Genomic DNA, 26,846 nt, shown 5'->3' with positions numbered 1-26,846 from the left:
TCACCCACCTGGACAATAAAGACACTTGCGTACAAATTCTGTTCATAGAGTATATCTGGATCTCAGTCAGTCCGGATCGGGAAAAGCATGTCCAGCACCACCACACTGAGCGCTGGAGCCCCTCAGCGCTGTGTGCTCAGACCACTGCTGTTCACCTTGCTGACTCACGTTTGTGTAGCAATGCACATATCAAGTTTGCCGATGACACAACCGTGGTGGGTCTCATCAGCAAGAACGACAAGTCAGCATACAGAGAGGAGGTGCAACAGCTAACTGCCAGGTCTAGAGCCAACAGCCTGTCTCTGAAAGTTGATAAAACTAAAGAGATGGTCAAGAGATCTAGAGATAATCAAGAGCACGTTTGTTTTTCTCTATTTTTCTCCCACACGCCGCATCCACACGCCGCATCCACCGCAATCTGCCAAAGCCTCCCTCTACTGTTTGTTTTAGTGAGTGATTTGCTGGCTTCAACGATGTGTGTTGCATTTAGGTGATACTTTAGACTTAAAGTACTCCAGTGATTCAAATTTGCAGTGGTCACAAATAACTTTTGTTCTATCAACTTCAGTGTCTGGAAGAGATTTAAAATGAGCATTTATTCAGCATGAGTTTGGTACTTTTCTCCATTTTTCTGTCAATGCGAGTTCTTTTCTGTTCCGGTATGTGTGAACTATGCAGCAGTCTTAGGCCCAATCCAAATGCTCTCATTGGTTGAGAAGAGTGATGACACCTATCCCAAGCCAGTACCGATCAACATCCCACCCCTCCTGTGACCCATGGATTGTCTGTATGTGTATTCAGAGCCAGTGATCAACGGTGTCAATAGCTACACTACACTAAAGGCATGCAGCCTCTTTAAGGAGACATAACCCTGATCAGAGTCCAGTAGAAAGGTCTTTTACAACTTTTACTAGTGCTGCCTTTGTACTATGATGAGGTCTAAATGATACATTTTAGGAAAGTTGAGCACCTGAGCAGGACAAAAGCAAATCCCGCATTGTGGTCGAATGGCAAATTACCCTTAGGAAGATTGTTCTCTGAGAAGGAGAAAGCACACTCTTCTCTTTGTTGGGTTCAGACTCAGACTGACCCTGGCTCCTTTGCATCTCCTGGGCTTGTATCTTAGCAAAGAAAGATATGGCAGCCAGACATTGAGATGTTCGGCTCGCTCACATAAGGTCCTTGGGACTCAGTGGATGCCCTGGAGATGCACAGGAGCCAGGACTCAGGCACTTTTTTGAATGTGCATGGAGATAAAGCTATCCTGAAAGAGAGGAATTTCTTGTGTTCTGGCTGGAAACCTGGCTATATGAAATTATGCGTCTTTCAGATCTATTGCTTTAAACCAGTCCTCGGATCTGATTAGAGACACAAACAGTTGAATGTTAGCATCTTGAACCACTATGACTTCAGTGTACAGTTCAGTGTGTGCAGATCAAAAATTTAAGGGGAAATTGTTATATGGCCACTTTTGTCCAGGAGTCACTGCCATCCATGCTGGAAGAACAAAACCTGCTTTGTACCAACAATAGTGTGAGACAGGCCTTGAAAAGGGGCAGGATGGGAGGTAAATTGGATTCTGTACCCTTTATGTTGTCTAGGACACACTGGGACACATACAGTATGGCAGAGGTTTCCAAGCTGACCGTCTGACAAAGGCGTAAACCTCTGCCATACCTCTGCCAAATCCTAGAAAAAGGGTACAGAATCCAATTTGCCTCCCATTCTGTCTGACAGAGGCGTAAACATCTATGTCTCTCTGCCATGTCTGATGACCACATGCTGTCAGGGACCACCCCATGAAATGAAACTAAACAATGTGTGGGAGCTACACTAGGCACAACTGACCCCTGAAACACCAGAGGTGGTGGTAACTGGGCCTCCTCTTGTAAAGATAGGATGGCCAGTCTTTAAGTCCAGGTCTTTAAGCAAGTTGACCTGGTAGGCCTGCCAGATTGGATTGGTGTGCAGGTCCTAAAGGAAGGGGACAGGTAGCTAGCTAACATCTCTTCAACCCTGCATATTCATGCTCTCTGAGGCCTATGGCCACCAAATAATTTCAGGAAACAGGTAAACAAAATACAGGTCTTTCTGTTACGGGTCAGAATACGGGTCTGTCTCATATTCAGCATCTCAGTGTGGATGTTGGGAAAGAAAAGGACCTTCCTGTGTTATCCTTTTTCACAAAGGATTACCTTAGGATCATTCTCACTGTATACTCTTTGAGAATCATTCTTTTCAGTTGACAGACAGTGACAGAAATAATGGCTACTAAATGGCTCATTAAAATCAATTGTGCATCACTACATTATCTCCCGTGATCTGGGAAATGGAGTCATATATCTGCTTATGACAAAATGTAGGCCTAATCCTGTCTCTTGATTTTAAACAAAGGGTGGGTTTTGAAATAATTTCCATCAGAAAAATATGTATAGGTGTCAGGCTCTGATAATATATACTATTTCTTTAGAAGAACACAAATGTCTTGATTTCTGCAGATGACTTTCAGTTTTTAAAAAATTGGCAAATATTTAAAAGTATAATTCACTGGTACTTGGTCATAAGTACTAGACTTATGTTTAAGTTGGGTGTCATATCTCACTCCATGTTATTTTTACTGGCTTAAAGCCCTGTTTTATTTATGTAGATGTCAGTTTTAGTGAAGCAGAAAGCATGTTATGCTTTGCTTTTGAGTAAAGCTCACCTGTTTGTTCCTGTAAAGTTTTTACAATCAAAGACACCAAACTCTTTGAAATTTCAATTTCTTTGTAGTTTTCTTCAAATGGATTAAAACAATTAATTGGTTGAGTCTTTAATGAGCCCTGAATTATTGTTTTTAGAGTAAGCATTGGAACAAATAGGTTGATGGTGGGAATTAATTTGGTCCTCCAAAGAATCCTCATGGGATGAAATTGCAGCTGGTGCGTTGAGGAATGTGCAAGTTTGAGCAATTTGCTGAACATAATATAAACATTATTAAGGTGCTTCCAAAAACCTCATATGTTACATACTGATGTCTACAAGCTTCAAGTTTAAACAAATAAATTAGAACTTAGATCCAGTATAATAACGTGTGCATCTGTGCATCTCTTTAAAAAAATGAAATCAACTGTTGACTGCTGGGATACTGTTCCTGGCAAATAAAACATTTCAGCATTTTCAGCATAATCTCATAATTTTTCTTGAGCACTCTGGCTCTCATGTCTCTGACTCTGGGTGACTCCTTCATTTTCCCCCACATCAATTTTGTATACTGTTTCTGTATGAATTATAGTAAAAATGTAAAAAATTATTCAATTAAAATAATTTAAAAATTCACATGTGCCATCATAAGACAAATTAAATATAAAATGTAGCATGAAAAGTTAATTGAATGGACTAAGGGAGCAGTTTACCTGGCATGGGATGAGTTGCTTATCCAAGGTAAGCCAGCAGCAGAAAGTTGTGGAGATGCTCCTCCAGTCTGCAGCATGACTAGGGTTGAGATAAGGACACTGAATGTTAGACACAAGCATAATGTGCAGCCTCAAAAAACTTTATTCAATGATTATTCAATTTCCTCTTTGGCTAGTGAAAGCTGGGAATGTCTCACTCATTCATTTTTAAACAAACCACATAAACACATACAGCTAAAATGTTGATATAAATCATATTTTATTATAAAATTATATTATAAATTTATTTTGACACTACCTTATGAAAGTCTTTGAACAGCATTGCATACACTAATTTTGGCAACAGAAGTGATGTCATTTCTTGGTCATAGACTGAACACAAAGAGTCACACGAATTAATTAACTGAAAACGTTTAATTAAATAATTTAAAAATTTGAATAATAACAGGGAGCTTTTGAGTTTTAAACAATTATTCATCTATTGTTACTATTTAGACAAAAATGTTTTTTAAGATAAAACTAATTAATCTGGATAACATGTATCTCACAGGTTGTGTGATTCTAATGTTTTAATCAATTCTATTGCTTTAGTCATCAAAACAATAAAAGAAGTAACTAACTACGAATACTTTAAAACAAACTAATCAAATACAACTCAAATCTTGTCTGAGTTGGATCTTGGAAAGAGAAAATGGAACATAAGAATTACTGAACATCCTGCAGCTAATACACTGAACAAGCTGAATATTTGCCATAATTAATGATTATGAACACTTGAATTAATATGGGATAAATCTAAAGATCTGAATTGAATTTTTGACATGCCTTTAGACAAGAAAAAAGCATTCTCTGAAAAAAATAACTGACAGAAAAATGTAACAAACAACAGCAGCAGCACAAAATTATTGGCAAAAAATGGAAAATTAATATTACCTTTGTACAGAGTGTATTTTTGTAATTGAATAAGTTAGCATAACCGATAATTGTTAACAGGCATATGAACACACTAGACAGCTGAGAAACATTGCAGATTAGCATAGCTATAAATACATTTTACATGTTTCTGTTAGGTTTACTATTAATATTAAATACATACATTAATTACTATTAATATATATACTGAGCTACTGCTTCCACTTTGTATGATCTTATAAAGTTAATAGAGTTCTTATAGAGAATCTGATCCTTAAACAATTCCCTGTGACCAGTGGCGTTATCATTATTTAGCTAAGATGTGCTATGGCTTTTTTCAAATAGCATATCATTTACCTAAATTGTTAGTCATTTACAGATATACAAATTAGTGAATTAAAGAATGCGTGGAAAAATTACATGTATTTTCTTTACTTTGAAATTTCCTTTTAGTGAGTAGTTCTACCAGACATTGAGTCCACAGGATCAGAATTTGCCAGTTTTTACCAGTCTTACTAGGCAAATACTTGGTTTTGTTGTTTTCTGCTTCCTGTTTCACATTCTCAACCATTTATCTCCTATTCTGCTTTCCTTTTTTCCATTCTTTTCATGGCAGATTGAGAGTGGATCTATTTGGAAGCAAGTGTATCAAGATTTGGGAATCCCTGTATTGAACTCCGCCGCTGGTTACAATGTCAAATGTGCCTACAGAAAGTATGTAGTCCAAGCTCTAGTCACCTGGATGTTTCACAGTTTCATAAACTTTCATTTATGTCTCATTTAACTTTTGCAACCAAAGTTAAGTTTAAAAGCTTTTCTTTGCTTTTTCAAGATAGACTTGTCCATGTTCCATAGGTATCTTTATGGTTTTGAGTACTACTGCACCTCAACGGGGATCAAATTCCGTATGGACCTCCCATTTAAAGCAACAGAGAAGCTGAGTTCTCACACAGATAGCAGTCTTGAAGGACCAGCAGCAAGAGCAAACAGTGTTGAATCAAAACCTGATGCAGAGATCTTACTAAGCACAAAAAATACTGTTAAGGTATAAACACCACATTTAACTGCCTTTCAGTTACAGTAGCAACACTGAAGAAATAGACCTTTTTGCAAAACGAGATGCCTGTGCAACAATGTTTCAGAAAGCTGATTAACTAAATTGTTATCCATATATTAATATGGATAATATAGACCGCTAAAAAGGAGTGCTCTCCAGGTAAACCAGCATTTTCAAATGGTCTCTGGAGATTAAATAATCCTGAGCACTATAAGTATATCTCAGAGAAACCTATTTATGTGTATTTATATAGTATACTATTAAAAACTAGTATACTGTTATATACTAGTAAATATAAGTATTTTATATTTATACTAGAGAGAAATTGAAAACATATAAGTCTCATACAAGTCTCATTTAGGACTATCGGACAGAAGGAAGAGGTGCTTCCCAGCGAGATACCCTAAACTCATTTGTGAACTCAAGAGAGTTATCTTAATGCCTCTTTTATAGGCAACTACTCTGTAATAATGTGATATAGATTACTAGCTTTAGCTAGCCACTTTCTTGTACTTTGATGTAGGTAAACGTGGCATGTCAGCAGACAAGTAAGCTAAGCCTGTTACAATCAAAGTTAGGATACCAACTTCCCTGATATGATAGTTAGCTATTTATTTGAAATGAAATTAGCACTGCAAAAAAACCTTGTACCAATTATTCCTTTTAATTGTCTACAAGCACAACAGCCTTGGCTTGGAAATGTACATTATAGTAATTTGTACAATTAAATCTTTATAATGAAAAGAAATTAAGTGCAACACACTCATGCATTTTGGGTGGATCTGGACTGTAGTTGGAGCGATGGTTGCACAAATCTATTTATTCATTCAATGAATGATTTACCATTACCTTATCTTGACATGTTAATGATGCGGTAAAATATTTTTGAGTTGTCTACCAGAACCAGATTTTTTTCTAAAAATGGAAGAATGGTAATGATGACTTTGCTAACATTTTATAAACACCATCAGTGTGCAATTAATGTGAGATTGTTATTTGGGACATACATATTCAGCTACACTATGCGTTAAATGACTACAAATAATCATTTGGAACTGTCATTAAATATATCAGGGGATTCAAACCCTTAAATTAAGACCATATATGTCAGAATTTTGCAAATGTCTGTTTTGTAAACTTACTTTTAGGAGAGGAAATCAGAAGAAACAGGACTTTTTAGGAACAAAGTAAACATCAGAAGCCCAAAGGAAGAAGACAGGATAAATAGTGACAAGGAAGACAATGGTATTGATAAAGAGCCCCACAAGCTTAAAGCTGAAGAAGCTGCACCAACAGAAGATCCATGCACAGACAACTTAAATGTGGATCCAAGTAAGGACCAGAAAAAGGAACTGTTACGGTAGGTGTAACTTAAGGTGTAACTCCATGCTACACTGTGTAGGTGTAACCAAAGGTGTAACTCCAGGTTATGCTGCACTTCATGATTGTAATTCAAATAGGAGATTTAAAAATTGCACAACTAGAACAGAGCAAACAAATGAAAAAGGCACTGTACTATAAAAATATGCTGCTATACTCTTACCAAAAGCAAAATTACAAGTGATTATTCATTAAAAATAAGTTAAAGTAATATAACATGTTGAAAGATGATGTAGTTAGTTCTAAGAAATACATTAAAGAATACTTAACTCCCTTGTATGTAGCAATATATAGTCAGGTTAGAAAGTATTAAGTTAAAGTTTCCTGTATGTTTTAGGACCAGTCGTGTCATTGCTCAGTGGTGTAAATTTCATATTCCACCATGCACGTTTTACTAAGTGATTCGGCTATATTTGTGATTGTGTAGCTGTTTTTTTTTCTCTTTAAGACTGTTAAAACTAATCTAATCTAATGCTAAACAACCCATCATCCCTATAAGCTGGTCAAAAACATCATGGGTTGACCAGCTTATGTAGCATGTCTTTTAAAACTTCATTTTGCCTTGCTTTTGCCTTGCCTATTTTAAAAAAGGCAGTAGAACTTCTGTCAGGGGTTACCATCACCTATCCTCTGAATGATGACTTCTCTTAACTGCCTCACTTTTATCTCTAAACTTGTTGAGAATATGAGCGTGGTTGTCTTCAGTGAGTGTGTTCATACACTGATCTCATTTTGTTTTGAAATCTGAAGTCTGAAATAACATAGCAGAGTTAAAATGTGCCAGCTTGTCTTAGGAATGTTATACAGTCATGTTCTGAGGATGTCTGTTGGTTTTGCGCTCTGTTAGATTTCTTTGCTGTTGTTATTGCACCACTTGATATTTAAGAGAGGAAATTAATGATGTTTTGAAGCAGCTTGTGTAGCTGTCCCTTTTTAGTTAGCTTCTTTGGTATAACTGTCTTAGGTTTCATGATTATTTGGAAACATAATTGCAGTTTAAGCACTATGAGAAGATTCCAGTCAAGCAGAAATTTATTTGAGTTTGAAATAATCCATAATCCAGGGTCCTGCCTAACACCTTCTAACTTGTTGCTGCTAGGGTGTGGAACAACTAGAAATAAGTATTTGTGTGTGCGTGCGTGCGCATGTGTGTGTGTGTTTCAGCAGTTTTTACAGGGACAGTAGTGCACTGTAGTTATACAGTCTGCCTTGGCTAATTTGCTATCTAATATGATTGTGAAATGCAGTGTTATGCCAATATGATAAGGCTATACATTCTTTTAATAATCTCTACAAGCAAAGTTGCTACTCTGCTCATCATACACCAACAACTTAAACATCTGTGCCTCACCCCATCTATAACAAAACAGAAAAAATGACATCAAAAATACAACCAATTTTAATATGTAGTTATTTTATCTAAAGCATAAATCAACATTCAGAAAACAAGTGGGAACAATTAAGTACAGTCTATAATGTACATTTTCTGTATGCCCTGTGCATATGGCCAGATATCTCCGTCTTCATCTCACCAGTTACAATAAAAATAATACTGTTACAGAACTTTTATGGTTTGTTTAGATATGAAATTCACTTAAATTACTATAAAATTAATACTTGTTAATTTTTTAATGTGCTGAACATAAACATTTAAAGTACTTAGGGAGGTTGGTAGGACATATGATGTAACTGTTGGGTTTTCCAAGATTAATCATCTGACCTTGGGCTGGCAATTGACTGGGGCAGCCACTCCTGGAAATATAGGCAGCGCTCTTTTTAAACAATCATTCTCATTCACACTTGGGTATACATGTTAATCTTGTTCAGTTTAGCTCTGTTACTTTTTCCCTGCCTGGTATCTAAATGTTGGTTAAATTAGAGGAAAAGATGAATATATAATGAATATATTTTGTTATTTTGTCATCTGAGGTTAGTTGTTAGTTTATATGGATTAATAAAAATCAACCAGTTGTTATTTAGCATGATGAATAAAAACGGAACTGAAGGATGGTATACTTTATTTTCCTATGATTTTAGTTGTTCTACTTATTGTGTAACCATTGCATTAATTTCTAATAAGAAACTTTTCATTCAAAATTATATTTTTAGTTCACAACTTGAGTGAAAAGCATAATACAGTGATGCCTCGAGATACGAGTTTAATTCGTTCCGTGACTTTGCTCGTATCTCAAATTGCTCGTATCTCAAAACAATTTTCCCCGTTTAAATGAATTGAAATCCCATTAATCTGTTCCAGCTCGCAAAATTCCACTGCAGTTGTTTTGTTTGTGTTTTGAATATGAAAAATGTACAGTACCTGTATTTATAAAATGACAAATATTGTATAAAAACATACAGTAATAAAAGAGAATGTTAAAATAAATAAACTGGTTTTACTTTACGGAAGATGCGCACGGAATTTGAGGGAGGATTAAACAGGAGGATTTTGTCTCGTACGTACACTTTCGCTTTCGTTCACTTACTCGCTACTGTACACTCTTAATGCTACTTTACACTTAAATGGAACTTAACTAAACTTCACTAAAATTAACAAACTTAAATCAAGCATCGCGTTAGTTCTGACAGGCCACGTCGTCAAGCCTGCATCAGCTGTTAATCAGCTGTCCACGACGCGCACCAATCCGGTTACGACATCCATATTACACGACAATTTAAATTCCCATTCATAGAGCCGCTCTGCTGCTGCGATTTAAACTCCCGACTCCACCATGCCGGAACCTGTGTTCGTTGTACCAGTTTACATCATAAATCTCCACATATTTTTCTCCCTCTCTCTCTCTAATTATTTATTTATCAATTCATTCATTTGTTACTTTCCAAAAACGCATAAGCAAACATATGTAACACTATGCATGATTAGTGGTCCTGTTATACGGGGGGTTTATTCTATTTTCGCTGCTTTCTCCGCTCTGTCCATGCATGCAGACGGGCGCGTGAATTTATGCCCAGAACAGAACCATACCACCAACACTAACTGTATGCATATCATCTAATAAATTCTCTTTTGACAAAGTGGTCCTGACAGAACTGAAATTCTCTTAACTGAACTAATTGCTACAATTTCTGTTTTCTTTACATTCATTTTGCTTAATTTTCTTCATCGCTTTTCTCTTCACTTGTTTTTGCCTTTTTTGTCACTCTTTCCTCACTAACATCTGCCGGTCGTTTTAATAAATACCTGTCCGGTCGGCATATCAGATGCGGTGTAGTCGTACAAGTAAAAAAAAATTTAACGGATCCGAAAATTACGGATCCTCAGATGGTCGGCACCTCACGCAGCACCTTTGCGATTCTCCATAGGAAATTAATGACTTCCTGTTTATCGGCCGTCATTTGTCGTGTGCAGTGGAAATGCGGCTTTAACCGAGTGAGACGCGGGAAGCTGAGGCGGGGGAAACAGAGCACACGTGGTTGTTGGGGATCTTTGTTTCGGCGGCAGCGGTTCGGATGCTCGTATCTCAAAAATTTGGTCGAATCACAGCTCGTATCTCAAAAAATTCGTATGTCAGAGCACTCGTATCTCGAGGCATCACTGTAGTTGAAATACTGTTTTTCCATGAATCCAGTTTAGATCAAATCATTTGGAATGTCACTTGAACACATGCTTCAGTAGAAGAGATTAGGTTTGAAGAAAATCTGTACAAAGCAGCTAACATGGTAAAGATTCCAAATTTGCTTACATTTTAATAGGGTCTAGATAATTCTGCTGAATCTTAAATATTAAATATTCAAGATATATACCTCCTTTGTATTACATTTACAGCATTTAGTAGACGCCCTTATCCAGAGTGACTTATATTTTTATCTAATTTTTATACAACTGAGCAATTGAGGGTTAAGGGCCTTGCTCAGGGGCCCAGCAGTGGGAACCTGGTGGTAGGAATCGAACTCACAAACTTGCGATTGGTAGCCCAACACCTTAACCACTAGGCTACCACATCCCTATTAAATATCTAAAACAAATTAAAACATTTTATTTATTTACAATTTTATTTGGGACAAAAAACTCAGATTTAATGTGGTCTTAAACTATTGGATCACACTGTATATACATGAGGATGGATATAAACAAAAGATATAAATGGTCTAAAAAAAACTGGTGGCCTTAAACCTTCTTTGTGGTATAACAAAGTTTAGTTTGACACCTAAGCCTTTATTTCAAGTCCCTAATTAATAGCATATTTTTTCCATATCAAGTAGAAGAGAAAAGTTCTCACTTAATATTGAGGAAAAAGCCTATGGAAAACACACTTATTATGTTTTAGAAATTAATTTGTAATTTTTAAAACAAATATCAACAGAAGCCTAAATATATGTTAGTCTGCAGTTTAAAAAGGGTGTTTACAGATTTTAATGAACAGTTGGACTAATTTGAGGGAACCATAGCCCCAACAAGAGCTGTCAGTTGAAACAATGAAAAGGATTATAAAACAAATAAGTATGTTTAGCATTCAGTAAATTGTGTCAAATCTGGAATTTGTTTATTTCAAAGTAAAAATATCTGGGTGAACATGGCTTAGATTCGAAGCCTGATTATCCTGTTCTGTAATATTAAATACTGTAGCGGGACATGGTACAGTACAATCTGAAACAAGCATTAAGTCATTGGCCACTAATACGATCTCATCACATAGCATGACCTACCCTAAGAATAGTACATAATAATATGATTTTAAGGCATAGCTTATAACAATGTCTATTGTAGCAGAAAGTTTTGAGCATAGACTAACAAAACTGTTGAACATTTTTGTTTCATGCTGCTCTAGACAGATATATCTTACACATCTTACACATTTAGTATGAAATCTCTTAACATTTTACAGGATGACATGGAATCTGCCAGCTATTGATGCTTGGGTCTGCCACCTACAATTTTAGCACCATCTCACTTTGCAGTTTGCACACTGCTACGGCAACTTGTTTGCGCACACACATGCGCACACACACACACACACACACACACACACACACACGAACAGCCCCACACAAATGCACAAACACAATGTGAGTGGTCTCTCCAGGCATAACACAAGGCTGGAGTAGCTATTTGTTTCCATTTACTGTAGATCAAATAGATGCCACACTTAAAAAATCATTTGAAAACCAAAATGAAAAATGTAATTGATTTAAGCTAAATCAGCTGTGGGTAAATTGCAAGATTCACATGGAAATAATGCATCCTGTGCATAACCTTGAGCTGTAAAAGCTGAAGCTCAGAATTAAAAGTGCATTAATGAATCTGTAGACCCTTTGCACTAACATCAGATGCTTTAGAAAGGTGTTGGTTGAAGATTATAATACAGGTGGTTATTTGGCAGATTCTATTAATCTGAAAATTTCTCTTTTATGTAATGACAAACCTGAAGATAAAAAATAAATGTAACTGGCGATCAGAGTAAAGTAATAGAGTAGATTAACAGAGTCTGTGATTAAATTGAGTTTGAGTGACTCAAGCAAGCAAAAGCTGAATAATAATAATAATAATAATACAGCAAAGGATGAAATAAATTTAAGGCTATAGGATATTTATATTCAACCTGGTGATCGTACTGTAGAAGCTGTTGGCTCAGTTTTTTAAGAGGGTGGACATGGGTTCTTGTCTTTATTATGGGGCAGGCTTAGGGAAAGGAAGTGCTGAACTGTCTTTCTTGCAGGAATGACAGCAGTCAGGAGTGGGAGGAAGGGGAAGAGTTTGAGTGTTACCCCCCTGGGATGAAGGTGCAGGTGAGGTATGGGCGAGGTCGCAATCAGAAGACGTACGAAGCCACTGTGAAAGAGTCAGACCTGGAGGGGGGAGAGGTGCTCTACCTGGTACACTACTGTGGCTGGAATGTCAGGTAAGGCAGGACCCTGGGAACTCCTTATGTTTTGCAAAAAAAAAAGTGGTCGCTTCTGAGAAAAGGATACAATTTCTAGTTCTACCGTGATGTCTTTGTGTCTGACATATCTAGCTCATTTTCAAAGCATCTTTCTTAGCGTGTGGCTTGTGTAGAATTGCAGCTTGGCCATCTAGTGGTTGATGAAGTCAGATGTGTTTCTGACATTTAATTAAATGGAGTGCTGGCATTTTTATTATCAATAGGATGAACTTGTCTGGAAAACAAATGCTCAGAGACCATTTGAAGTTATGGAAATGAAACCCCATCATGACTGCTGTCTGTTTCTGATGGATTAGCATTTTTAGTAATAAGTACTAGTGTTGGAGAAAACTAATTCCTTTACATAGTATGGGCAGGTGAACTAGGTTTTGTAACAGGGTCACTCATTTTACTGATAACGTTTTCCACAGTGCACGTAGGTCTTTACAGGTTTAGAGCAGGTTTATTTGTACAATATTGTTGACTGAACGCAAAAATTAAGGAATAATCAGAATCATTTTTTTTTTTTTTCAGGACAAAACTCTACTTAATACTTCATATACAGTATAAGTTAAATAAGCTGTCATATTTGTATTCATAAAGCTGAACATTTTCAGTACAATTGTACTGCCAACCTCATCGTAACCATAAATATGATGCTGTATTTTGAGAACTATTTGATCCTTCAGTGTTAATGTTATATTAACAGTTGTAACTAGGGTTGCATCAATACAGGCATATGGTATATAATTCCATGTTAATTAACTTGAACTCATAATATATGTGCTAATACTAACAATGATACTGTGTGTTTTAACATGAATTGCCAGAGACCTTGACTTATTTCATACTTTACTTACAGTTGTACAGAAAGGCTGTTTTGAGTTAAAAGAAATGTGCTTGACACATTTGTAAAACATGATTGATTAATTATAGGCCAATTTACATTAGACACATTGTCTCAAAAATCACACTTTCAGCACACTGAAAGATGTCATGCTTATGCAACCTGTAGTTGCAGAGAAAAGTTTTTGTATGATTTGAAAATCATTTCACACCAACATGGGGCAACAAAATAAAGACAAACAATTATCTCACTGTCTCAGGTCATGTTTTTTGGTAAACATTTTGTAATTGCAGCTTGCAGATCTGCAGTCATAAAACAGGCTTAGAAATAAAGATTCTGCAGATTCTGGTGTGGTGGGTGGCCTTTGAACAATGCACATTCAGAATTAGCACCTAATTCATGACAGCTGGGCAAAAAATATAGAATTAGGGAAGAAGAACTTATTAACCAGAACTTAATAACCATGAAATAGTGGCTGTATCACTCAAAACAAAAACAAAAAAGAACTTAAGGCAGAAATGTAAATTCAGTTAAACACTTAACTGATATTAATGGTTGATTAAAAAGAATCTAAAACAAATTAAAAGTTTGTCAGTCCACACTGGTTGCATATGAGCTGCTGGAAATATAGCTCATATTTATCAAGTGTGGGATGACTGAAGTCTTAACATGACTCTTATAAGTAGCTGAATCTGGTATTGGAAATTTTCAAAAATGTGCACTCATTCTTAATAAGAAAAAAGTTGTAACCATACACATCTAGTTTTCACAGCTTGATTGTGTAATTATGTCATGTTTTTTAGATTAGCTGAAATGTAGTGCAAAATAACAACTTCTTTCTCACATAACTTCTTTCTCAAAGGTACGATGAGTGGATTAAAGCTGACAAGATAGTCCGACCAGCTAATAAGAATGTTCCCAAAATAAAGCACAGGAAAAAAATAAAGGTAAAAACAGCTAATGCATATGTTTCCTTCTTAAAATTATTTTTCAAATAAAATTAAATGAAGGAATTGGGACAAATTGAAAGGATTGGGACTTTCTTTATTTTTTAGACCAAAACTGAAAGAGAAAGAGTCCAAATAGAGAGTTTAAATGACAGAGAGGACCTTTCTCCTACAAACAGTCGCATCAACCGATCCTCCAAACTCATCTCTGGCAGTGATGTTTTTTCCAAAATGGATGAATTTAAGGATGCAGGTGGCCAGAAGAGTCCTGTTAAATCTTTCAGGAGCACCTCCAATCTCAATGGCCTCCAAGGTAATTTCTTTTATGCTGGTAATCATTTGCATTACATGCTTTATTTAACTTTCAATATTTCAGTCACCTACATTTAATATGAATATTACTTTGACCACCTGGCATCATGGGTAGGCTAAACAGGAATAGCATGTCCTGACAAGGAAACCAATTTGCTTGAATGTAAGGACAATAGAAGTAACAAATTAAATTTTATGCCAACCAGAATTATTCACTGAAAATATTGCTACAGGAAAATAAACAGAAATAAAGCTTATTCTGTAAGTGATATTTTTGATATTGTGTAGTTATTTAAATATAATGTTCTTGCGTTGTATTCATCAAAATGTCTTTTTCAGCACCCATTACAAAATTTATATTTTTCTTAGCGACACAACCAAGTTTCACAAAATTTGCCCAAAACTATTAGGACATAGAGATAGAGACAACAAAGCACTTAAGTAATTAATTCTGGATAAAGACATATGTTAACTACTGTGAACATAAACAAATGAGCAATTTAAACTTGGCAGTCTAACCCTAACTTTTACATTAGTTAGTTTTTGTATGCATAAATCTACATATGCATGGAAGAAAAAAAATTATTTTCTTAAATACTAAATTATTTTGTAAATGCTTTATTTCATTTTATACAATCAGTTTTGCTGATTTTTATTATGAATGGCAATAATTCTGGAGGGCACTGTATATCTAGGTGTAAGGCTGTGAATATACATACAAGTGGTTCACCCACCAGTCACCTTATGTTGCTTGCAGCTCACAGTTGATACAAACTAGATGTCCTATAACCGGGGTCTCATTTATCAAAATATATGTGTGTCTTAGAGCTGCCTGTATGCACAAGGAAATTTGTACATCACACAGCTGTGTGCATTTATTGAGATGCACCTGTATGTGCATTCTGTTTCCCCAATTACTGTACATTTAGAATTTCAAAAATAACATGAACATTTGTATTTTTTCTTTGAAAGTTTGACGTGATTATTGGGAATTACCAATACAAAAAAAATTGACTAATTCGTTCCTTACTCTCAGCACAAGCATTCTAAGCTTTCAGTGATACCTAAAGACAAAAATCTGCTTGTGCCAAATTTCAAAAAAGGCATACTCAAAATGTATCTTCAATATTATCTATTGGCATGTTATGAGCATGACTCCGTATAATGATGTTAGAATTGACAGTAAGAGGAATGGAAGATCCTCATAATCAGTTTACCCACTATTACACTTTTTCTCCAACTAAGGATTTCTGCAAACACATGGTCAGGAGTGTGTGGAAGTATACATACATCCTTGCACATAAGCCAAATTTGATTAAACCAATTCAATACAGAGAAACATGTATGCACATGGTTTACTTATGCATAGCTGATAAATGAGGCCCTTGGTCTTTGGTGAACCACAACATCCGCAACATCACTTCACAACAGAGCCACCATTGTTGCGTCTCCCCTATGAAGGCAGTAGCCTGTCTTTACTGTCACTGTTACCCACTTTGTGTGTTTTTGTGTCTGTGTTCGTACATTAGCGCCAGAGAACTCAGCAGATTACAGCAACCATGAGCAGGATGGGGAAGGTGGCTTTAATGATGACAGTCCAGCAGGTCAGCTAAGCCTTCAAAGAAGACCTTCTCCAGAAAGCATTTATGCAGCCCTAAAATGGGAGCGCGAGCCTTCCAGTGATGGACACAAAGCTTCAGTGAGTATGGGTGCCACAGAGGTATCATTCAGCCAGCACAGTCCAGAAACAAATAAACAGTTAGTAACAGAGGGGAAGGAGTTAAGCACCAGGAGAAGAAAAGTTGATGGAACTTCTGAGCGTACACACAAAATCCTATGCAAAGGCAAAACCAGGGGCAGCAAGTTAAGCGATTGGCTATCAGAGAGTTCACTTATCAAGCTGAAAGACAGAAACATTGGTCCTCGGGAAGCAGACATGCATTCCAGCAGTAGTTCTGAGGATGAGGAGGAACCGCTTATTGAATCCCAGGCCAAAGAAGAGCTACTAATACACCACAAATCTAAGGGTATATCCTCAAGGAAGTATAATGGCCTGAAGGAAAAGGTCAAGGGTTGTCAGTCTTCAACTTTCTGGGAAATCCCTGACAAGCGAGCTAAAATGACATCTGGAATAGATGACAGGACACCTGGCTGCCGTACAAAAGGCCAGAAGGATGTATGGTCTAGTATTCAGGCTCAGTGGCCTAAGAAAACCCTGAAAGAGCTGTTTTCTGATTCAGACACTGAAGCTGCAAATTCTCCCTCTCCAGAAGTTGTGGGCCTAAGCGAACCTGACCCTGAGCCTGAGCAAAAAAGTGAAAAACCAGAGGAGCCAGAGCAGAGCCCAGAGAAGAACCAAGAGTATCCCAGCAGTGGAAGCAACTCCATCCTCAACACACCTCCCACCACACCAGAGCCTGCTGAATTTTTGCATGAGATGCACTCATCCTCACAACCCCCCCAGAGGTCTGTCCTGACATCCTGCTCTCCAGCCACATGCTCTTCTGTTTGCCCTTTGATAGAAGAGTGTGTTGGTGGGCGATGTGAGTCTGACACTAGTACAGTGGAGATGGACATTGTGAGCTGTGAGTTTCACATGCTACCTCAGGAAGAGCAGTTAGAATCCCCATCCAAAGCTTTTGATGCTAATCTCTCCAGCAACAGCAGCTGTAGCTTGAGTTTGAGCAGCAGCAGTCAGAAGGAGAGTGAGCAGAAATCCAAAGGTAGGCAATAAATTGATTTTTTTATACATAATTTTCTTTTGGTAGCATTGCTGCCTCATGAAGTCCTGGGTTTTATTTTGTTCAGTGTTGAACCTTTTAATGGGATTCTTCCAGGTTTTCCAGTTTCCTCCCACTGTTCAAAGCCTGCCAGTAGTTGATTGGCAATGTTGAATTGGTTGTAGTTGGCAATGATTTGTGTGGTAGTGTGTGTCCTCATTGTGCCCTGCGAAGAACTATTTTGTGTCCAGTGCGGGCAAGATTGACTTTAGATGACCCTGGTCAGGACAGTGCAGATAATAAATGAAGGAATTAATTAATTAAGAAATAACACATTTTGCCCATTACTGTTATACAGATTGTTTACTTTAAATTACTCTATAAACTACTGCAATAACCCTCCATTTAGTCTTAAAAATATTGAACATGTAACAAGCAACCTTATCGTTGCTTCTTTCTTGCTTGCTGGTTCATTACTTAGTCTCATCATCCAATCAGAAGCGGCATAAAGACTCCCAGGGTGGTGGAGCATCAAAGAAACACAAACAAAGTCACAAGAACTTGAACTTGCATCCCAAAAAGAACCACAAAACAGGTAAAATAAAAAAAGTTTGTTGTGTATGCTCTGAATACTCTGCAACAGCGAGGGGGAAAATAATTTAATGGGAAAGATTACACATTGGGGTCAGGACCAATTCGGGTATTTCAGTTATGTAAAAACAAATTATGTTTCAGGCAGGTATATAAAATACTTGTTACTCTCTAGCCAACAGCAGTGACAGTGAGGACCAATGTCTCAATGAGAGTGTTGCCAAATCGCTTATGCCCAAGAGTAGCACACAGGACATGAAGAACATAACTCCACCCAAGGGCTCTGCTCGGACACCCCCACTCAATAAATACCACAAAAATGGGGACTCTGAGCATCTGAATCCCAAAGAACAACATGGCAGCATGCAAGGTTCCCATACTTACAAGTGGAGTTTTCAGATGTGTGAGTATTTAAAGCAGTTCAATAATCATTAAAGAAGTGAATGAAATCTCTCCATAACTTGGTGAATTCTTTCATCAGATTTTACTGTTAAATACCTTTAAATATTTCGCCTTATTTCTCTTTCAAATCTGCTTTTCTAGCCGATTTGGAAAAGATGAGTAGCCTAGAGAAGATCACATTCCTTCAGAAGAAATTGCAGGACATCAGGAATCACTATCTCTTGCTCAAATCTGAAGTGGCCTCCATCGATAGAAGACGAAAACGTATGAAGAAAAAGGAGCGGGAAAGTAAGTTTTCAATTCACAAAATTTACTGAGATTACAGAGTAGAATATTAATGTATTTACAAATCTATTTTTTCTGAACCTTGTGAACCTTTTATGAACATTGGGTCAAAAGTATTGAGTCATTGAAAAGACATTGTATGGTTATTATATGAGCCTGAAGTCTGTGATCTAATAACATCAACAGGCTATGGTTATTTGGTAGCCTACTGAGGCCTGTAATTCACATCAAGCTGTAGTCATGGGTTTTTAATCATTTTCCTGATGTAATGGTTATTCCTCCAGAGATTTAAGGAATGTAACAGTTTAAACACTTATTCAAATTACATAATTAAGTATATGGGTGTTGCTGTTAGGTGGAACACCCATATTGAGTTTGAGAAGTTTGAGAAGGTGCGGGTGTTGGCAATGGTGCTGGAGGCAGTGGCAGGTGAGGGAGGAGTGCAAGTGGTGCTGGAAGGTAGCAAGGCAGACCCCATGAGTGCTGCATAGACTATGCAGGTGTGGGCAGCATTGTCATTCCAGTCTTTAGCCAGTTCTGTGTTCGAGAGCAGATATCAGAAAAGTATGAGATTGAGCAGACACATTTACCTTAGCTCCAGTTGCTGGCACTGGTCACAGCTTACAAATGATACTCAACCTCTTTATTAAAAATCTAATTTAATATGGAAAAAAGGATGATATATATAACCTGCTGGTTAAGAATGCAAAGCACAAGAAAGAAACTTCTTTAATGACATTGCTTGTAGGCATGGCTTACTCCCCCAACTCTTTAAAAACCTAAAAGAATCCAAGTTTTTCCCTCTTCTTTGGTCCCAATAAGTTGGGTAGAATCCAGTGATTTCGATTTATTTCGAGGGATTAGATTTCAAAAATTTGTATGGAAAAATTATTTTCTCAACACTTCATTACAAATATGTTTACTTTTTTAAAATGATTAATGTTCAGGAACTGTAAAATACAGGCTTTGCAGGTGTAGTGAAATACATAAGTAGTAATTAAACAAAATCTATTTAGTTCTAGGACACCATAACAAATAATTTTCAAGTGTGTTCCTGTGAAATACACACACTTCCAATATATATCCATCAAACTGTTTACATGCTGTTTTGCACACTTTTTTTTTTTTGCTCTTTGCACTCTTACATTTCAGTCAATTGCTGTTTTGCACCATCCTTTACAATATCTCAGGTAACTTCTGCTATAATACTGTGTTCATTCCAGTATTTCTGCACTTGCAATAACCTACAGTATTTACACTGGTCGGTGCCATTTCTGTTTATTGTCTTTTGTCTATTGTCTTTTGTGTATTGTCTTGTATTTTTTGTTTGCACTGTCTTTTGTCCTGCACTGTCTTGTTTGTCTTCTCCTGCACCTGTTTGCACCAGGTTGCACAGATGCACTTTGTGTCTAGGATTACTTACTAAGTCCTTAGCTTTGTTTTATGTAGCATCATGGTGCTGGAGAAACATTGTCTCATTTCACTGTGTACTCCAAAAGCTAGATATGGTTGAAAAGACAATAAAAGCTTCTTGACTTGACTTGACTTGAAAGCAGTTGGAGTGGTCCAAGCTTAAATATTAATCCTCTTCGAGGATGAAATCATGGTGGTCAAATTTCATCAAGGACGAAATCCTGGTGCACTGTGAATTATCCCCTATGAACACGACAGCAGAGTTTCACAACTGTACTCAACCACCACTCCCCCAAATGGATGCCCTGCTGAGGATCAGTGCACTCCTAGTGGGCCTCCTCCCCAAGCTCTCGGTATCACTGGCCAGGTAATAGCGAATCCGTTGGAGTGCCCTCCCAGAAAAGCTAGGTAAAGAAAGCAAGAGCTCAAGCTTCCCCAAGTGGGAAGTTGGGTGAACTGGTAGAGCACATCAATCTGGCTCTTAAGCAGATGCTTTGGAGGGTGGTGGACAAGAAAGGATGAAACTAAGTCCTCTTTCTTCCCTATGTCCTCATTGCCATATGAGAGATGCCTCAAGCCTCTACCTCATTAACCACATTGTAACTGATTTTTGGACGCCAACCTTAGGGAATGCTGGACGTGACTAATGAAACATGGGAGGAGCAGCCCACTCCATTCTGCTCCCTCATCAGCTATGTTCAGAAAATGCAGGAAAGGACTGACAGAGTGGTTCCAATCACCTGGGAGCATATGGAGGCCACTCAGTGGGCCTACAACTGCCCAGCCACCATGTGAGTTTAACCCAGGAGATCAGGTCCTCCTTCTGGTACAAGTTCCTGGCAAGCTGGCATTGCCTGTACAGTCCTCGAGAGGGTGGGACCGGTAAACTATCATCTGCAGCAACCTAGGTAAGCATGCAGACAGTCCTCGAGAGGGTGGGACTGGTAAACTGTCATCTGCAGCAACCTAGGTAAGCATGCAGACAGTCCTCGAGAGGGTGGGACTGGTAAACTGTCATGCCTTCTTTTGAACTAATGTTGTGTGAGCTGTATGGTCTGGTCTTTATAAGCAATCAGGTCTGTGCTGAACTCAGAGTTTACGATGACCCATAAGTTCCTCAGGAGCTCTCGGTTGCACTATTATAAACTGTTGTAGAAGGGACATTATTTACATTTACACTATTTACTGTAGAGTGTCACCCAAATGAGTATGGGTTCCCTTCAGAGCCTGGTTCCTCTCAAGGTTTCTTCCTCATATCATCTCAGGGAGATTTTCCTTGCCGCCGTCACCTCCGGCTTGCTCATTAGGTATGGGGATAGAGATATGTTTCCGTACTTCTGTAACGCTGCTTTGAGACAATGGGAAATTGTTAAAAGTGCTATACAAATAAAGTGAATTGAATTGAACTATTATCTGCAGCAACCTAGGTGGTTCAGGTCCAAAAAAAAATATCAAAACCCGTCGGTATGAAACAGTTTCATACAGGGGGTGAGAGTCGTTCTCCAGCAATGATGATAGTTTTGCTACCATCCTCCTTTGTCCCACTTCCTGTACAGTGTCCAGAGGAATCCCCAGGACTGAGCTGGCGGTTATTGGCAGGTGGCCTTGGCCCCCGATGCAAATCAAAAACTGACTTCAGCATGGCTAGCAATTAGCCATGCTGGCCTGCAAATAGCAATGAGGCCTGAAGTCGATGAGAAGAGGTTCATGAAGTGGCAGTACCGGGTTCTACCCCTTTAGCCTGAATGGGGCACCTACAACCTTTCAAAGACTAATGGACATTGTGCTCAGACCCCGCCAACTATTTGCAGCAAATTACCTGGATGATGTAACTACACACCCCTCCATTTGTCCTCCATGGGAATGCAAAATGATTGTCCCACAGCTACTGCCTTTGGTCCCAGTGCTTGCTAAATGGAGGGTTCAAACAGGGGAGAAACTGCTCCTTGCCTCAACATTGCTCTGGTGCTGGAAAAAACAGCCCCATTTCAGCACCACCAGAGCATGCCAAAAGATTGCTGTCCAATCAGGCATGCCACCAAAGCTTCTTCACAGCTTCTAGGAGAAAATCGCTGGAGGGAATGTGGCTCAACAATGCTGGGACGGTAAGACTTGAGTTCCAAGCTGCATTTCTAATGTACCACTGGAGCTAAAACATTGTGTCATTAAGGAAGTTTCTGTCTTGTGCTTTGCATTCTCAGCAAGCAGGTTATCTATATCATCCTGTTTTTGATATGAAATTTGATTTTTTTATACAGAGGTTGCATATCATTTGTGAGCTGTGACCAGTGCCAGCAACTGGAGCTAAGGTGAATGTGTCTGCTCTGTCTCATGCATTTCTGGTATCTGCTTTACCTGTCCAGACTGGGTGTCACCAGACTCCTAGACTATATTTCTTTCTGTCTTTGGGGCCGGTGAGAAAGCTTAAAGAGTAGAGGGAACGTCTTGCATTATTCCAAAAAACATCACACACATTTCAAAACCACAATACCATCAATAGATTTGAGACTCAACACTGTAACTATTGGAAAGTTGACAAAAATATCTCCAAAGCCATGTCCCTGCGGACTCACCTACTAAAGTATTGTAGAGAGAATGAGAAAGATAGAGAGAGAGTGTTCACAGCAATTTTTGCTTGATGAAGCCTAGCTGCTGAAATGAAAGGTGAATGTTACATTATAAGTTATAGAAGAAATATCACTAAGACATGAAATTTTACACAGCAGCAACTGAGCAATAAACATTAAAGTCTTTTTATTTCCTAAAATATGGAGATCATGTATAGAAAGGATGTGATTGCTACAATATAAACCCATTACAGACATAAATAGGTTCAAATTATAGCTGACATTTTGCACAAAACTGATGTATTGTCACTGTGTACTGCTTTACTGTTGTACTGTATCTCTTAAATATTAGTTATATCAGTATTCTGTCTCTAATTGCTTTGCAAGTGCAGCAACATTTAAACTTGACTATTTTGAAATATGCAGGTGCAGCAGCAGCATTGTACTCGTCTTCATCCTCACCGTCATCTAGCTCTCTTACAGCAGCTGTTATGTTGACTCTAGCTGAGCCCACAGTCTCAGGCTCCTCACAGAATTCTGGGTTCTCGCTGGAGTGCAGGTGACGGGAACAGTCCTCTCACAGCACATGGCACTTCATTACCCAAATAAGCCTCTGGCATTCCCCATACTATGTGACGGAACCAATTCTAATTAATAGTTAACTCATGTAACAACCTGAGGCACAAATATCTAAGAGGATTAAAAATAGAGCCAGACAACAGAAAGCACTATTTTCTATTGACAACTGTTTCCTCTGCAAGCTAAATGCACTCCTGTACTTTTTCCTGATAAATTTCGTGGAATAGGTTGTCAGAAAGAATAATATTTTTACATGTTTTATGTTTGAGCAATAAACATGCCATGTAGATATAGGTATATCCTTTCTGTGAAGTGACAGTACTGCATTTATAGACTGGAATAACAGTTGTTTAGTTATTTGTGTCTGTTTATTAAGACAAGAATGTCTTTCAGCCCTGCATTTATAGATTAAATCAATTGTGGTGCTCTGTAAAAATGTCTCACGCTCTTATGCAAAGCGCTTTACCTTTATGTTTCCTTGAAAATGTTCCTACTTTTGGTCTGCCATTCCCTAACCAGGAAAAGGCTTGCAGTGATGTAGATCTTTATTTATAACGAAAAATATGTATGTGTAAAATTCTGAAGTTGCTGCCAGTGTTTCCCCATTGTTCTATAACTTTGCAGGTCTATACTGGGTGGCACTGTTATGGAATCATATGCCTTGGTAATACATTTGTATATTGAGAGGTGTGTTTTGAGGTGACCTATTTAATATCTTACACTGTTAATAATATGCTACTTTTTGTACAGTTTATACTTTAACTCTATTGTCTGTGTATGATTGTGATTAAAAAAACTTTTTTGTTTGTCATTACAATAGCTTTTTGTGGCACAGTTTTTAGTTTCAGATTTTATTTTCATATTGTCATAAATTCTTTTTCCTTCATGTTTTGCCTTTATCATATTTTAGTTTAAATTGTGCTTGGCTTTTTAATGTGATTTTAAAACTATTTTTTAGTCTGTACATGAACTGTAAAATTCTAATACCATGTATAACAGAGTGTGAATGTGACAAATTCAAATGTATTTATTAGGTACATCTAATGATGGACATTGTGTAATTTATTGTACAAATGTAAGCAGCAAAACACCAGTTTTAAATAAATACCAATAGTTTGTGAGTTCTAATTTTAAATTTGTTATATAGTAAAACTTTAAAATGAATGCATATTATGCCCTGCATTGGACAGGGATCTATCCATGGTATATTACCACCTCATACAATTTTTCCTGAAAGGTTCCACCTGATATAATAGATATTTAATATTGAGAGAAACACAGAGAGAAAGAGAGAAAGTCTACAGTAATTATATTCACTGTGGGATTTGTCCATTACTGGTCCTGCCTTGTTCCTCCTTACTGTGAACTTGTCTGTGAAATTGTTTGATATGTTTTCAAAAACCCCTCGGCTTATGGTCTTAGAATGTAGTATTCTCCAATGTCAAGTGTGTCTTTGGTGGCACTAAATAATAGCAAACCAAACAAGAAGTTATTTGTTATTGCAGACAAAGGAAGGAACAAAGAGAATATATTTTCTGTACATTCTATTTTATATTTTTAGATATAATTATATGAAAAATATAATTATATCTAAAAATATAAAATAGAATGTACAGAAAATATATTCTATTTTATATTTTTAGATATAATTATATGAAAAAATTAGGACATCCCATTAAATAATCATTTCTTTATTAAAAAATTTAAACGTCAATTTCTGATCTAGTTTTAATTTGTACCTGTAAATGAACATGATTCCATTGAATGTAAACAAAAAATACAGTTTGTTGTCACATATTAAACAAAATAAATCAACTAGTATTTCAACTGAGGAAAACGTTATGACACATTGTCCTATTAGATAGTGTTTTCCCCTTTGGCTAAAATAACCTCAATGAGACGTTTCTTGTAGCCATCTACGAGTTTCTGACATCGACTGGAAGAAAGTTTCCACCATCCACAATGCAGAATTCTTTAAGCTGTATGATACTGTAATTTAAGGGGTTTCTTGCATGCACAGTTCGTTTCAAGTCACCCCAAAGGAGCTCAATAGGATCTAAATCTCAATAGGCTCTGACTTGGCCATTCCAGAATTCTCCGTTTTTTCAGCGGGTCCTAAGTGGATTTACTGGTGTGTTTGGGGTCATTGTCATGTTGCAAGGTCCATTCCACTTCAGCTTCAATTGTTTGTCAGATGTTCTTACAATGGTTCTCAAGCATCTTCTGATACAATGTAGAATTCATAGTAGATTCTATGATGAGCTGGCCGTGTCCTGCTGTAGCAAACTTTGGTAAACTTCAGTCCTACCCTAATGTTCTTCTTTGACAGCAAAGGTTTCCTTCTTGCACACCTCCCATGATAAAGTTGTGCAGTCACATTCTGAATTTGTAAATTCATGCACTTTGACCTCAACTGTCGCAAGATTTTGCTGTAGGTCCTGTGATGATATTTTAGGATTTTTAGAGACTTCTTGCAGTCTGCTCTTTGGGTGAATTTGCTTGGATGACCTGACTTGACCATGACTGTACCATGAAAATACATGTAGCATAGTAATTTAATATATTTAATATATATTAATGTTACCAGATTACTGTTGTGTTTAGTGAATTTTGTTGAAAAAAGATAACTTCTTCAAGATTTGTTATATTATTCTGTTTTAATATGATATTTTCTATCATAATTCACCCCAAAAAGTCATTGAAAACTACCCCATTCAGCTGCACAAAAGCCCTTTTCTCAACCTTGCGGCCTTTTGAAACTTACGCAAATGTGTTTTCAGCACCCGAAGAGCACAATGTATAAAACACACAGGAAAAACAAGCCTAGTTGAAAAATTAATACATATATATCATTGTTAAATGTTTTTTCAGCAAAATTCACTTTTCCCAGCTTTATGAAAGTTTGCATTTTAAGATAAACAACCATATTTTGTATCATAAGTCAGATGTGAAATGTGAATAACCTCGTTGAAAACTACCCCGTTCAGACTCACGGAATTTGTTATGAAATTGTGCATTTTAATGTGAAATATGTCATCAGTTTTCACCATCTAGGCTTGTTTTCTATATGCGTCTGTGCTTTTGTGTCCGTGTCTGAGATTTTAAGTGCTGCAAATTTGGGAAAAGGTTTTTTGGTAAACTATCTTGGGTGAACTATTGTACAAAATATGGTCGTTTACCTTAAAATGCAAAATTTCTTAACATTGCTGGGAGAAGTGAATTTTGTTGAAAAAAGATATATGCCATAATTTCTGATCAAATAAGTTTGTTTTCTATCAAGACTCTGTGTACATGATGGATTGTGCACTTCAGACTATGTTCAACACTTTTCCATGAGTTTCAAGGTGCTGCAAGTTTGAGACCGGGTTTTTCTGAAGCATGTGCAACTGAACAGGGTACTTTTCAATGAATATCATCACATCTTTAGGGTAAACTATAATATGAAATATCGTTGTTTACCTTAAAATGCACAATTTCATAACAGTGCTTGAAGAGATGAATTTTGTTGAAAAAATACTTGATATATTTCATAATTTTTTTCATCAAATAGGCATGTTTTC

The 26,846-nt window shown here is 37.1% G+C and overlaps 1 protein-coding gene across 3 annotated transcripts in view; it reads left to right on the top strand.

The window, feature by feature from the left end:
- Positions 1-24,421, top strand: part of arid4b (AT-rich interaction domain 4B) — an 86,528-nt gene extending 62,107 nt beyond the window's left edge. For 2 of the 3 annotated variants that reach the window (XM_060871999.1, XM_060872001.1), the window contains 11 exons: positions 4,924-5,021; positions 5,163-5,352; positions 6,513-6,724; positions 12,420-12,602; positions 14,333-14,417; positions 14,526-14,730; positions 16,259-17,452; positions 17,931-18,044; positions 18,216-18,443; positions 18,584-18,730; positions 23,134-24,421. In XM_060871999.1, coding sequence (XP_060727982.1) covers positions 4,924-5,021; positions 5,163-5,352; positions 6,513-6,724; positions 12,420-12,602; positions 14,333-14,417; positions 14,526-14,730; positions 16,259-17,452; positions 17,931-18,044; positions 18,216-18,443; positions 18,584-18,730; positions 23,134-23,270 — 2,793 coding nt within the window. In that variant the 3' untranslated portion in view covers positions 23,271-24,421. The remainder of the gene's footprint in view (positions 1-4,923; positions 5,022-5,162; positions 5,353-6,512; positions 6,725-12,419; positions 12,603-14,332; positions 14,418-14,525; positions 14,731-16,258; positions 17,453-17,930; positions 18,045-18,215; positions 18,444-18,583; positions 18,731-23,133) is intronic. The other variant, XM_060872000.1, reaches the window with a different exon arrangement.
- Positions 24,422-26,846: the final 2,425 nt, after the last annotated feature.

Source organism: Tachysurus vachellii, chromosome 6, assembly GCF_030014155.1.
Source record: "Tachysurus vachellii isolate PV-2020 chromosome 6, HZAU_Pvac_v1, whole genome shotgun sequence".
NCBI lineage: Eukaryota > Metazoa > Chordata > Actinopteri > Siluriformes > Bagridae > Tachysurus > Tachysurus vachellii.
Note: the sequence above shows the minus strand (reverse complement) of the source record. Positions and strands in the feature narration are given on the sequence as shown.